The sequence below is a fragment of the Pseudonaja textilis genome, chromosome 2 (assembly GCF_049901715.1).
Source record: "Pseudonaja textilis isolate UNSWEBS1 chromosome 2, rPseTex1.2, whole genome shotgun sequence".
In the NCBI taxonomy this organism is placed as follows: domain Eukaryota; kingdom Metazoa; phylum Chordata; class Lepidosauria; order Squamata; family Elapidae; genus Pseudonaja; species Pseudonaja textilis.
The window spans coordinates 59016782-59032133 of NC_141991.1; the positions used below are offsets into that span (position 1 = coordinate 59016782).

At 38.6% G+C, this 15352-nt stretch overlaps 1 protein-coding gene across 1 annotated transcript in view; it reads left to right on the plus strand.

Annotated features, from left to right (window-relative positions):
- PPM1M (protein phosphatase, Mg2+/Mn2+ dependent 1M) overlaps positions 1 to 15352 on the plus strand; it is a 20080-nt gene continuing 4728 nt past the window's right edge. The window contains exons 1-8 of the mRNA XM_026725062.2: positions 1 to 393; positions 6603 to 6732; positions 8548 to 8802; positions 9418 to 9530; positions 10199 to 10283; positions 10808 to 10926; positions 11794 to 11857; positions 14803 to 14910. Coding sequence (XP_026580847.2) covers positions 116 to 393; positions 6603 to 6732; positions 8548 to 8802; positions 9418 to 9530; positions 10199 to 10283; positions 10808 to 10926; positions 11794 to 11857; positions 14803 to 14910 — 1152 coding nt within the window. The 5' untranslated portion in view covers positions 1 to 115. The remainder of the gene's footprint in view (positions 394 to 6602; positions 6733 to 8547; positions 8803 to 9417; positions 9531 to 10198; positions 10284 to 10807; positions 10927 to 11793; positions 11858 to 14802; positions 14911 to 15352) is intronic.

Sequence of the window (15352 nt, forward strand, 5' to 3'; positions counted from 1 at the left end):
AAGAACGCCTCTTCTCCGCCCCTGTTGTTGCTCGCTGGGGGTTGGGCGCTGCTTTAATATAGTAGTCCGCTCAGTTCGCAGGAAGAAGAAGAAGAAGAAGAAGAAAGGGGGTCGGATGGGGCTTCGGTCACCTCAGTTAATGTCTTCAAGCTGGTTTAAGAAGTGTTTCCTGAACGGCGAGGCGAAGCGCGGAAAAGGCGCTGCTCATCAGCAGCAGCAACAACCAGCAGAGGAGGGAGGCTCGCAGCAGCCGAAGCCGCCGCCAGCTCCTTTGCAATACAGGCGGCCCAAATTCCTGCGTGGAGCAGTTTGCGCGGAGAAGTTGCCTGGGAAGCGACCCATCCGCTGCCCCTCCCGGGACAGGTCTCTCCAGTGGAACACGGGCTATGCCGAGTGAGTATCCCGGGCACCCTAAGGTAGAAGGCTGCTTGACAGAAACAGTTAAGACGGGGGGACGAGGAGATGCCCCCGTGAGAAGCCTGACTTTTGCCGCCTCTGGGCTTGGTGGCCTCTCTCGGGTGCTAAGTTTTCTTTGGGAAGGTTGCACACTTGCTTCAGGGACAACTAAATGATGTGTCTGCGGGACAGCGACAATAGCAGTAACGCATCTCATGGCAAAGGTGCCCTTGTTGCTGTTCTGCTGAAAAACAAGCTTATTGAAGTGGTAGGAAGTCCTATAAAATAGTTCAGTTTAATAAGCCTGTTATTACAAGGTTCCAGTCTATACCCGTGGTATTTTTAGTAACCTTTTGTATCTTTCAGCAACTGTGTTGAGGATAAGAACAAATAAAAGTAAGACAAGAATAAGACTAGAAGAAACAGATGTTGTCTTTGGGGTATGAACAGAGACATCCATATATGAATAGTGCCAAGTTGGGAAAGGAAAATGTCTCATTGTTTTTAAGCAATTTTCCTAACCATGAGTCTGGAAAATTACTGAAGTTAGTTTACATTAGGATGGGCTATCAAGCTTTGGTTAACATACACTTTCACCTTACTTTTTCACAACTTTAGAACTTAGACATTATTATGAGGTCACTCATTACCTTGCAATTCTAAAAGATATTAATGTTAAAACTACAGACAGAAAGCTCTATGTTACCTGGGATCATATTAATATCTATTCAGTAACTGCTGTCAAGGAGTATTTGTATTTAGGAGCAATTCAAAAACCAAAAGTGCATTGTGATAGCATCTTTTATACAATAATCAGCTAAGTATTGTTTGGGTATTATAAAGTATTTCATGGCAAAACATTATAATAGTTATTGTCAATGGTATTGTGTCATAGTGTCCATACAATATCTGGGGCCTTATGTGCAGAAAACTAGCATAAGGAGAATTTCCAGTTTTATGAGAGTTTTGCAATAACTTTTTATGAAATTAACTCAACTTCACCAGTTGTATTTATACTAGCAAAGATTCCCATCATTGCATCTGCCTAAAGAAATGTGTGTTAGGGCTTCCCTGGAACTACATTTGCTTTATTACACAGTTGCCTGTTGTTAAATTAATGGTATTAGCCTAGGTTTGTTATGAGTTCCTTTTGTGCAAGGATATTTTATGAGCACTGGTAGGAGAGACAAGAAACAAAACAGGAGTTTTGATTTCCCCATTTGTATTGCCAATAACTTCATTATTTGCATTTCAAATCTGATTCTTAGACTATAATTTAAACCTCTTTGTGGGGTTTTAGAGGCAGTATCAGAGGTGGTATTCAGCAGGTTCTGACCAATTCTGGAGAACCGATAGTGGAAATTTTTGAGTAGTTTGGAGAATTGGCAAAGCAACCTCTGACTGGCCCTGCCCCCATCTGTTCTCTGCCTCCTGAGTCCCAGCTGATGGGCTGGATCTTCTTTTGTTGCCCTGCACAGGAGAATGGACCTGGAAAGCAGGTTAGTGGGGTGGGGAGGGAATGGGATTTTGCAGTAACCTTCCCCTGGCATGCCCACCAAGCCATGCAACACCCACCAAGCCACAGAACCGGTAGTAAAAAAATTTGAATCCCACCACTGGGCAATATTATGTTCAGCTTTGCCTGGTGTGCCATCTGCTACTTCTTTGAACCAGTATAATCTCAGTATTGCCTTGCGGCCTTTAAAATTTCTCATTGGGATGATTTCAACATATTTGATTCCAGCTAAATTTATATTCTGTTTTTCTGTCCATGCAACACTTACAGCATCATTACAAATATACCTCTATTCTCCATGGAGTTACCCTTGAAAGTTTAGAAATTGTAACTAGCTAATTGCTGCTATTCAATAGTTGGGTGGGAAATCACACTGCTATGTTCATTGCCTGTAAAGCTGCTGGACCCAATATGTAAATTTGCTGCTCACGTAGGATCAGGGACTGAAAATATTACTTTCCCAGGGCAAGAGATGAGGAAAAGGTTTTTTTGCTTCAGTTATTTCATCATTGCAGAGGACAACAAACAATTCTTATCAAGGAATGAGATTTAAAAAGAATCAAGTGGTGAAGAAGTGGATGAGTGCCTTTAGGTTGTTCATGCCTTTAAAATAATTGCCAAGTATACTGCAGTAAATTGAACCCTTACCTTGAAAACTACATTTTAAAGGGGAAGAATTTTAAAGGGAATAGATTTTCTCTGATTCAACAAGCGAATGACTTTGATCTAAAGTGCAGCAATCCATAGGGAAACAAATATGCTGCATTCCTGTATGATTAAATAATTCTTCATTACCTTTTAAAATAAGGTACTCATACAATTATCTTGAGTATCTTTAAGTATTATTCAAGCAGGGATTCTGTGGCTTATTGCCACAATGTCATGTCTTTATTGTATTTTATATTTTAATTACTAATCTCAAGCATTCTAGTGAATAGAAAGGTAAAATACAAAAAAAAACGCTGCTTGAAGCCATACCTAATAAGCAAGGTAAGTATGTTTATAGGACAATGCATCAGTTTAATTTGATGATAGAATGAAATATTAGCACATTTTATATTATAAAACCATTCTTATTTCCAGCAGAGGCCATGATATTTTGCAGCTGAAAAAGCTAAACTAAATTTCTGCCTAACTTGGAAAATCTGGCTATTACAAAAGGGGCCCTTTTTCTCTCCTCCTTGGACTGAAATTTTTGCACTAAAATCTTAACCTTTCCTCGAGATAGGGACCTTTAGATAAAACATATTCAGTGAAGTTAGCTAAACATGAAAAACAAGTCCAGAGGATCAGATGTTAGAACTCATTTCAATGTAAGAAAAAATGACACAAACATATATATGTTAGTCAAAAGCTGAATTTTCAGTAAATTGAGTTGAGCCTCATGTGTTTGTAGAAATGGATAAGAATGTTCTTGTTTGGAGAGCTACATTACCTTGGGTCAAACAGTTACTTGAATATTTCACCCTAATCGTTCCCTCTTGAACTGGATCTGAATATTAGTTGAAGGTTCATTTCTGTTGTCTTCTAGAACATGTGTGAGAAATGTGCAATGTGTAGGAAAAGTCTAAAATCATGAAGGATTGAGAAAGGCTCTCCTACAGCATTCAGAAGCCAAGAGAATTGACTATAAATGAAGAATATTACTAAGATTCATTGCATAAGGCAGCAAAAGACAATAAACATTTCAGATTCCATCCCTCTTAGATGTAATTCTCAGAAACCCCATTCAACATGGCCAATGATTGGTTAGAATTTCTATTAAACTTCATTTCTGTTGACTCTTGTGAGAATGAGAAAACTTGCTGTAGAAGATTGCAGATTCTGGACAAATATATATACTGTATATACAGTATTTACAGTAGAAAGGAATATGCATCCAGGTTTCAACTGCTGAAATGACACCTGTTTCAAGGTTGCTGCTTTTATTGGCAACTCTACTGTGCTGGGGTGGGGTGTGTGTGTGTCATCCAAGTCATGGTTGTCCCAAAGATGTTTTTTTCCAAAAGGCAACTAGATTTTCTTGATGTTTTCTTTGAAAACATTTTGCTTTTCATCCAAGAAGCTGAAGAACTGAAGAAGCTTCTTGGATGAAAAACAACATGTTTTCAAAGACAAAAAAAACAAGAAAGGCCAGTTGCCTTTGGAAAAAAAAAAGCACCTTGGGGATCCCAATATGAGCCTGTAGATTGTTACTGCAGTCAAGTGAAGAGGGAGACCATTTGGCCACAGAGTTACTTAGTTGAACCATATCAAATAGAACCTAACTAACTAAAACGTTGAAGATAAAATATTCTTACTAGGACAAAGTTGATTTGAGATTCATCTTTGCTGATAACCTTGAAAGAAAGAGACAATATAGTTCCTCTCTGTGTTTGAAAATCAGTTACCTAATCCATCACATGACTTGGAGAGATTTCTTAAGATTTGTTGTATTGTTCATCCTTCACGTCTGCTTTTATATTTCTTTCCTGCATGACTATCTTCCTCTCTTGCTAGAGTTGCTACTCTTTTATGACCAAAGATTCACATCATCAATTTTGTCATGACATAAACATTGAATCAAAAATATAGGAGATGCCTGTCTTTTGAAATAGAGTACACTATGTGTACATGGTGATTAAGAAGAAAAGAACATTTTGCATGTCCGTTACTTCCTGTGTTCATGAAATTTCAGCAGAGTGAAACTGATTTATAGGAAGTTAGATGGATGTGAGGGCAATTTGGCTGCAACATCTGTCACCCCACTGATTGCCAGGGTTGATTTGGCTGATCTGGTTGACTAGGCAGATGTCCCCTTCCTCCTTCATTGCTCCATGTGTATCCCTCCTGAAGCTGTATGCTAGGTGGAAGAGACAACTGTCCCAGGTTGGGTATACAATTTGTAGGAGGTTTATGGCTAATTCATATTGGAAAAAAATATCATATGTGAGATCATTTAAAGCAGGAGTGTCAAAGTCACGTCGTCATGTTGTCGTGACATGATATATCAAAACTTTCTCCCCCTTCGCTAAACCAGGCATGGGCGTGGCCAGCACATAATGCATCCAGCCCATGAATTTGACAGCCCTGGGGATGCAAAGAAAGGTGAGAGCAGCTCATCCCCCAAATAAAATTCACAGATAAATGTAGAGTTTTAAGAAATACAACCAGATTGGGTTAATAGCTAAGCCCCTGGGAATGCTAGTGCCATGTTAGGTTCTGATGATTCACGAGAAGTCTCCATTGCCTTGTTTTGTTGCTACCTTACCTGGTTTCAGAAGTTAAGAAGTATTAAGTCTGTTTAATACTTGGTTGAGAGACTATTCTCAGAAATATGGTATTCTTGCATACAGGCAGAGGCAGACTGTTTCCATGTCATTGATAATATAATTGTTGGTTGTATCCACCTAATTACAAGTTATGAGAGTCTGTAAATTGGACTCAAGTTCATGCCCAGTTGTGGAGATTTAAATGTGCCCTCCCTACTTACCAGATTTGGGGCCTGAAAAATTGTGATTGTATTTCCCTGTTAAGATAAAAGACTGCTTAATGAGTTGGCACTGTCTGAAACTTGATGATGTATTGGTTGAACTGAGGGATTTCTTGTAGAACTAGGATTCACACGTTATTCAACTTCATCAGCTTATTTTATTTTAGTCTTATTTTAGCTTGCAAAATCTTGTAACATCAAAGCAGTTAAGCTTACAGCTAGAAAAGCTGTGAGATCAGAAAATTGTTTCATATCCTCTAGACTAGAGATAGAAGGCCTTCAGGCTTTAAACCAGGCAGCTGATTTGCATGAATTAGATTATATTAAGGAAGTGAATGGCTAATTATATAAAGAGGCATAAATTAATGGACCAGAAAAAGACAGATTCCAAAGATAACAAAGTTGATAATCTTTGTGACTTGTCTTATAGTTTCCCATATCTCCTGTTATTTCTTGTTACATACAGTAAATCTAGAACCCATTGCTAGGAGTCTGCCATTGTTGTCCAGTTAAAAACAGATGGCAGATAGGCTAGGGCCTTCTTCAAGTTTTATCTAAAGACTCTGCAATTGTTCAAGGATATTTTAGACAGAAATGGACATGCCCAGAAGAGATATGGACCACTGAAGAGAGGATTTTCATACGGTTCTTATGGGGCTCAGAGAATCTGATAATGAATAAAGGAAAAAGAAAAGTGGAACAAGAATCACCTTTGTTTGAAGCTCAGAAAGATAGTGTGAATATTAAACAGAAATATTCACGACCCCAGTTCCACTAGGACTTTTTTTAACATTGCAGATCAAGATTTTGTTGCGCTGTGCTCCATATCTATCATTTGAAATACTTATTAGCATCTTTGCCTAAAGAAAATCCCTCCAAGTTCATTGGACGTGACTTTCAAGTAAATATGTATAGGACTACAGCCAGAGGTGCTATTCAGCAGGTTCTGACCAGTTCTGGAGAACCGGTAGTGGAAATTTTGGGTAATTTGGAGAACCGGCAAATCCCACATCTGACTGGAAATTTTACAGTATCCTTCCCCTGCCATGCCTACCAAGCCACGCCCACAGAACCAGTAGTAAAAAATAAAATACCACCACTGACTACAGCGTAAAAGATATACTAATGATAGATCAGGTTCTATTCAATTCCTTTACACAAATTAATTAGGCTTATTTTTACCTGACTGTTTTGAACAATCATTATTTGTTTCATCAGAACTGTTAATGCAGAAAAATCAGAATTTAATGAAGACCAAGCAACATGTTGCCAGATTTCTATCAGGAAGAGACCATTTGAGCATGGCAGAGAGGAGGATCAGCAATGGCTAATTTTGTGTTCTACTGAGGTGAGTTCAGATATCAAAACTAAACATGCTGTTTTCATTAAGATTTTCCAGGAGGAAGGAACTGAATGATAATGTTGCCCATCTGGGCATGTCTTATTCTATTTAAGGTCAGAGAAAAAAGAACCAGATAGAACTGTAATTAGCAGCTGCGATGATCGGTTCCAAGATTTTCTTTTATATTTTAATATTTATATTTTATATTTCAATATTTATCTTGTGGGACTGGAATGCCTGTTTTTCACTGCAAGATTTCTTTTCAATGGGCTGTTCATTTCAGCTTGGTAATCGTGGGAAGAAAGAAAATTTCCTTGTTAATATAGACTACATTGTTCTGCAAACAATTAGAGTATTTGTATAGCTGCTTCATACTGGCAATTATGAATGACTTGTTTGGTTCTTAAATGTGTTAGTAAACCATTATGAACACCCCGCGAAAGGCATGAGCTTTGAATTAATAAGGTTTACAGTTTTATAATTAAATAAAAATAAAAATGGCCAGAATAAAATTTGAAGCAGAAGGAAGTTCATACTTTACAAGGTGGGTAGCCAAGGTCCTTATGAAGCAAACCAAATCCCTGCTTTAGATTCTGTGGCTTCCTCTTGATTATTTTCACAGCTTACAGTAAACAAGAGATTTCCATTCCTTATGGTGTGAATAATGCTTGAAATGCCTAAGAAGCATGTGTGAGCTCTTCCATATGCCTGCAGAAAGAAATAACTACTTTCCTGCTAAGTTGTGATTATCAGCCATTTTATCTTTAATTTTATTCGGGTATTTTGGGAAGATATCTGATTTCTTTTATGATAATTTGGGCATGGGGCAGATCAGAAGCTGCTTTGTTTTCATAAGATTGATTTGCCATCTGTAAATTATGCACCATGTATGTAAAGAGTGCTCATGCGAGATGGTTTGTCAGTTGTATGAAGCAGGAGTAGAATGGGCAGGCATGTACCCACTTGATTTGTCATTAAGTTTATTTGCAAGAAGTGAATTGGCATTGGCATTTTAAGCTAAGATAGCAATATATAGGCAGTTCCTAGTCAAATAAAGTTTTTAATAAATTTTAATTACTGTATGAATCTCATTTTTCTGATGCTCCCGCTGTTTCTGAGATTAGCAGGCAGGATTGATTAGTATTCTCTTATCCTTTTTCGCTTCTTGTCTTTTCAATTATAACAACAATACTTTATCCCCTACATTTTCTACCTGATTAATCAAATGCATACTTTTGCACACACACACACACTGCATGCACACACATAGCCACATGCTTAAAATGACAGGGTAGTTTACAATTAAAAAGGAAAATAAAAATAAGATATAATGAAATATTAACATAGGATAACATTAACCCTGAAATTTTGTCAAGGCAATTCAATAAACAGACAATTCTATTGAGTGGGATCAAACTCCTGGAGGAAAAGCAAGTCTTTACAGCTTTACAAAAACCAGGCAGGGTTGGAGCCATCCAGATTTTGAGGAAGTGCTGTTTCATGAGATAGGCACAGCAGCCAAGAAGTCATGTCAACTGAGTTTCATGCAATGATACTCTTTAAGGGATCGGACTTGATGATTACTAATAACTAGCTTGCAGGCATCCATACTTGTCCAGGCCTCTACTCATCTCTTACTATGATGAATATAAAGCTGAAATATTGTTGACTTGTCAAGACTTTTCATTGAGATTCATGCCCAAGCAGATAATTTAATCTGGGTCTCCCATGTCCACATCAAGCATTCAGTCTCACAGATGTCCTTGCAGTAACATGAAGGCATGTCCCATATGATGATCCTGACAATGGTTTGGTTTTCAGTACCTGACAGGGTATTACTGGGCACTGTTTGATGGCCATGGTGGTTCAGAAGCTTCAATTATGGCCTCCAATTATCTGCACTGTTGCATCAGGCAGAAACTAGAGGATGTGATAGAAGGCATCACTGAAGATAATCCTCCGATGCACCTCAGCGGACAATGTATTTGCCAGAATGATCCACTGTTCGTAGAAGAAAAGAAAATTCAGCAAGAAAATGTGGTCATTGGAGCTTTGGAGAGTGCCTTCCAGGAATGTGTGAGTGATCCCACTTTCTTTTTTATTATTGTCCCAAGAATTGAATTATGGCATGCACTGTGGGAAATAAATAAATTGTGGAATGCAAATGATGTAACGGAAACATATTTGCAACCAACTTTAGGACATAGCTATGAGAGAATGCAGTTTGTACTGTGTGTCATTGCAATTTGTATTAGTCATATTTTGTGGATGGCTGATGGAGTTAATTTTACTGTTTCCAGTTCTGGTAGGAGAGCTGCTAGATCGGGATAAAACAAACTATGTTTCCCTGGTGGCTTGTATTTCAGTTCCCAACCATCAAGTCAGTATGGCCGATGGTAAGGAATTGTGAATACTTTTTAGTTGTTTATCTTTGGCCTACATCTTTTCTGGGTTCTTGTTTGTTCTATATTGTGCTATAAATTCGTATATCAATAAGGAATACGTATCATGTGCATAATGATATAATAAACCTTTCTACTTACAGTTTATTTATAATTTAGCATAGTTGAAATATTAACTGGCAATTGTTTTCATCAACCACCAGTGGGGAACAATGGTGATGAAATTAAGCTTCAGTACTGGGAAATCTGACATCTGTCTTACATCATTAAATATTGTTTTTACCAACAGGATAAAATGATAGGTCAAGAAATGAAAGCAAGCAACCAATCAGCAGGCTGCACTGCACTGGTTGCTCTTTATCTGCAAGGAAGGCTCTATGTGGCAAATGCAGGTGATAGCAGGTGAGTTCAAAACCCAGAACATAATTTGATTAGATCCAACATGTTCCTTTAATATGGATGACATTTAGCATTTTATTTTAACTAAATACATTTCTAGTTATTTAAATATCTACATTTTATTAAGCCTAAAATTGAGTATTTTCAAAGAACAACAGCACACATGCAAAGCAAAAGCCATTAAAAATTACTGTCAGAGGTTTTTTCCTTTTAACAGAATTAGACCATAAGCATGTTTTTTTAAAAAGGATAGTTAAAGTAGATATTTTTTAAAAAACAATGCAGCTTCATATAGCCCTGATTTAGAGTAGGAATGTGGTATGTGGAGTAGACACAATCTTTCAAAACCCTTCCAGAAGGTCTTTTTCCAAGTTGGATGCACAAGAAAGATGGCTTCATTTTAATCCTACCCATGTTGGTTTCCTCCCTAAAAATCCCATTCCCAGCTGCTGCTAAGTTGTTGAAAATGAGTGTTTTAATTGTGAGCTACAGAGAAAAGTGCCTTACACCAAAGAAAATAGGCTTAAATTGAAGCAATTGAGCTCTTTGACTAACCAAAAAAGAATCTTCTCTTGGTATGTAATTATTCTTCCAACTTAAATATGAAATGAGAGACAACCATTAAAAATGGCAAAACTCCTCTCTTTGAACGAAAAAATGTTGTTTTCCAGGGTACTTCTTGTTCGAAAACGGAGCATCGTTCCCTTGAGTACTGAATTTACCCCTGAGACAGACAGGAAGAGAATCCAGCACCTGGTAAGAGTAATCTTTTTCTATTTTTTTTTAAAAAAGAGCCAAAACATTTTACTTGTGTCTGGTAAGCTCAAGAATGCTTGTTCCTAGAATGGTCCGGAGTAAAGAAATGTTATGATTTTTCTAAACACTGCAGGTTATATCTATTCTGTAATATTTTCAGTATTACCCTGAGCTGTGCTTAGTACAGTCTTCCCCAGTTTGATACCTTTCAGACAATTTCAGCTCTCTACATTTTCTGTCATGCTGGCTGCAGATTTCTGGCAATTGCATATAACTAGACAAAGTATGTTAGATTGATGTTCTTATCCCTTAGAATAACAAGTTGTTTGTCCAGTGAAGAAATCCAAGCCTTTTATCTTTTTCTATGAGGAAAAGTATGTGTAAAAAAAAATCCTCATGGGAAAAAAATCGAGTGACTTCCCTAAAATCTGAAAGGGCCAGTTCTTATTTTCAGCTTCTACTTCTTAAGGCTCATTGTATTCTGAGAACAATATTGTTCCCCATTTTCATTCCCCACTCCCTAGGCTTTCATCTACCCAAAGCTCCTAGCAGATGAATTCACACGGTTTGAGTTTCCAAGGAGATTGAAAGGAGATGATGTAGGCCAGAAGGTCCTCTACCGAGATTACTCAATGGAAGGCTGGTGAGTTTCTTGAATGGCCTGGTTTTAGGTGTTTTGTATGAGTAATCTTTTAGGTCTTTCTATTTTGGACAAGCAGTCCTTCAGCTTCCTTTTCTCCTTAGGTTGCTTCTTAACAACCTCCTCTTTGTTATGGTTTGCATTCATTTGTCCTACCTACTTTTGTTCTTTCCTCTCCTCATGTTTATAATCCTTGTTCCAACCACTTAGGCTAAGAGAATCCCAAGTAACATTACAGTGGCCAGTTTGCCTACAGCCGTATTGTTTTCTTTGCAAATTAAAAATATTGATACTAGAATGGATTCTAGTCTACAGAAGGAGGGAATGTTTGTAAAACCTAAAGGGAACTTTTTGTTTCTTTCTATACACTGATAAATATGCCGTGCAGTGTTCCAGTGATCTTTAATTGTTACTTTCTTTCCTTAAAAGTGGAAATGAAAATTAGGAGTCCTCTGGGCCAAATTTCTTATATTTAGTGTTAATAATGGTGAAGAATAAATGATGGGGGAGAATGAAATAGGTTTGCTAATAAAAAATAATTTGACATTTGGTGTAGTAGACTTCTATAGAGCGGTTGACTAAAATTGCTTTAGAACTGCTGTTCACATTGCATTTCATACAATGTATTCATGTATGGTGTCGTTCAGATGTTGACCTCTTCACAAATGGAGTTTCTCAATCATTTAGAGAAAAGAATACAATTTTGCTGTATTAGGGTATTCTATGAATCCTCTGAGATGGGGCCTTAAATTTCAACACAGAATTAAATGTCAATTAAGATTAGGTGGTTTAAACATCCATGTTAACTTGTAGACACAATGCAGTGTAAGGACAAATAAAATGAAGACTCACTTGTCTGGTTTGTTTCAGGGGTTATAAGACAGTAATGAAAGAGGATCTCAAATACCCTCTGATTCATGGACACGGGAAACAGGTATGATGTCCCTCAGGCCTCCATTTTCATAGTTTGGATTGTACTGAAACTGTGAACACTTTTATTCTGTTCTTGCAGAATTTGATGACCAATTCTTCTCTAGATGGCTTTTGGGAAATGGGCATATCATTTTGTGGTCCTAATGGAAAATAAAATTCATTATCATGCCCTGTTGCCTTTCCTTTTCCATTTTTTAAGAGAATTTCCCTTTTTGGTTTAATCTCAGGCCTTTTCCAAATAGTTTGTTACTCTTGAAAGTGCTCAGTATGAGGAACAGTTTTAGATTTTGGCCATGTTGGCTTCCATGCTTTTACCTGGATCACAAAGCTAGATAGGCTAGCATTTATGAAGTAAATCTGGCTGTAGCCTCATGAACTGTAGGGTGTAAAATTTCCTCCTGCCTGTCCTCTGGATGATTGATGCTTCCACTGTGTTAACAAAGAGTTCAAGGTAAGAACTACCACAGAATGTTTACTGGGGAGAGAAGTCGCCAGAGGTTCTAACACTGGCTGAGGAAAGAGGTATGACAATCAAGGACACCTTCACTGTCCTGAGCCTTACACACATAATTGAGTGTAATTATTAATTATCTTGGGAAACGTCTATGGAGATTCTTAGTCATCCAGGTCATGGTTATCCCAAAGGTGCTTTTTCAAGAGGCATCTGGACTTTCTGGTTTTTCTTTCAAAAAGAAAGGAAAAAAAGTTCAGTTGCCTCTTGAAAAAGCACCTTTGGGGCTATCTTGGGAAATGGGAAACCTACAATTAGTAGCTGAGGGAAATACCTCTGACCAAGAGAATGTGTGATTTATTATTTCAGGCCTAGAGACTTGTGGTTGTGGAAATTTTATTTTATTTCCCAGAAAAATCTGGTAGATTTGTGACCTGGCTCTATTCTTCTTTGTCATCTAGAGACAACTTCCTCTTTATCTGAGAAGTTCTGAGGGGACGCATCTATGCCGCATAACAGGGAACTAGGGCATGTCTCATTTGTTGGATGGCCTATCACTTCATTCTGGTTTCAGCCTATCCTTCAGTGGGTCATTGGGAATTAGACAGGAAACCTCTGAGGAAAAGGAGGACAGAGGAAGAGAATTGGCACCATTTTTTCTATCCCTCTCTTTGCTTCTCTTCTCTCATGGGGCACAATCAATGGAGAGGGCTACTTTGACAATGGGACCGTTGAGGAACCCTGGTCACCTCTGGATGAATGGAATGCAGGGACTTTGCGGCTGGAAAGTTATTCCACTGCTACAAATCCTTAGGTGAAAAGAAGCGAGGGAATAGGACATCTGGCCCTCTCAACTTCCCTCCTTTGCTATCCGAGCTGTCCAGCTCACCAGAGGTGTGATGACAAATGCAGTTGGGTGTTGGTGGCACTTTATCGAAAGTGTTCATGGCAACAGCACCAGGGACAGCAGCCTTATTTGGCCCCAGAGAAGTCCTCTGACGTGTCCACAGACAGGAAGCTGCTGTCTCTGGTTTTGTTGGCCATGAATCCTCTAATTTTAACAATGACAGTACATTTATTATAGAAACGAAGTGTAGAAGAAAAAAATAAAAGTTATAAAGCTATGCTAAGGGAATTCTTGACTCTTGAAAAACTAATGGACGTGTCGGGCATGAGTGCTCTCCAGAGCAGGTTAGACCAAAAGGAGAAGCTTCTCTGGCTACTATGTGGCAGGGATTCAAAAACTTTTACTACCAGTTCTGTGGGCATGGCCATGTGACTGGGTGGGCGTGGCTTTTTTTTTTTGCAGCCCCCACCCATTTTGGGGAGCTTCCTAGCCACAGAGGAGCCTCTGGGGGGTCATTTTTGCTCCCCTAAAGCTCCTCTGGGGCTCTAGAAGAAAAGGAACAGAGCAAGGGAGGGGCCACACAGCGCCCCTCCAGGCTCCATTTTGGGAGCTTCCTAGCCTCAGAGAAGCCTCGGGGGCGCTTTTGCTCCCCTAAGGCTCCTCTGGGGCTCTGGAACGCAAAAAAATGGAGGGGGGGGCTGAGTTCCTCCCTCCATTTTTTGCCTTCCTAGCCTCAGCAAGAGGAATGCCAACACAGCTGATCTTATCTACAGCTGATTGTGTGGAGGGAAAAAGAAAGAAATACCTTAGGCCAATGTCAGGCAGGCTGGATGAGCGAGCATTGGGCGGGAGGGCGACCGGGTGGGGGGCGTGGCCAGCCAGAACTTACTACCAGTTCGACGACCCACGCCAAATTCTTGCTACCAGTTCTTCTGATGCGGTGTGAACCGGCTGAATACCACCACTGTTATGTGGGCGCATGTTTCAATGTTTTCACTATTTTGGGCTATTTTTTATGATCATGTACTGGGGAGTAAGCGAACCATGTCAGGGGAAGTAATTCAGAGAAATTTCATTGTGAGAATGTAATGTGTATGTTAAAACCTAAATAACCTCAAATAGTCAGATGTTCCCTGGTTGTGTTAAGTTTAAAATTCCTAGCTTAAAAAGTTGTCAGCTATGTGGGTTGGAAGTTGCAATTTCAACACAATCTGGAGGATACCAGATGGGAGAAGATTAGTTTAGTCTTCTGAATATTTTAAAAAAATCAAAGCAGCCGGTTTATTGATTACCTTATTGGATCCTGGGTCCTCTTTGCTTATAAAGTAGAACTGTTGGCTAAAAGCTCAGTCACTAAGAAATTAAACTCTTCCCCATGCTGATCCATCCCATTTTGATTCTTAATTACTAGGTAGAAACAATCTTGTCCTTTTACAGTGTGATTCTTATGCTGTGGGAAAATGCTACTTTTTATATGATAATTACACTGTTGACTGTGCTGATATTGCAAGCTGCAAAATAAATATTTGGATATAAATATACTGTTAATTACTTATATATTACTGCTTACTTTGAACTCTTGGTGACATTGTCTCCTATGCCTTAAGTTATTACATCTTTAGCCTGGACCTATTCTCGTCTCTTTCAGGCTCGTTTACTAGGTACCCTGGCTGTATCTCGAGGCCTGGGCGATCATCTGTTAAAAGTAATTGAAACAAACATAGAAATTAAGCCTTTCCTCTCCTGCATCCCTAAGGTAAGAAAGTACTATGTTACATTGATAGTAGCAGCCTGTGTTTTAGATACTTCCCATTCTCTATATTCAGTCTATTCATCCTTTTAGAACGCTGGCTTTATTTCAAAGAAACTACAACAGTGTTACAAGTGTTATGTCTGGTTAGGCTGTGTATGTAAGTACTGTGTGGGTGTTTATATAGGAAAATAGATATAGCATTGCCAAGATCTTCCTGGATTGAATACTGTAGGGAAGTCTGCCACAATCTTTCACATTGGTTAAATTAAGTATGAGAAGCCTCAGGATAATGAGGTCCCAAATCACAGGAAGGTTTCTTCTGATTTTCAAGTAGACTCCACTTGCAGATTTTTCACCTTATAATGGAGATTTGAGAAATGAAGCGGCATATGTTGGGGGTAAGACTATTGATGTACATCCCAATTCCTTACAAGTGTTCCTATAT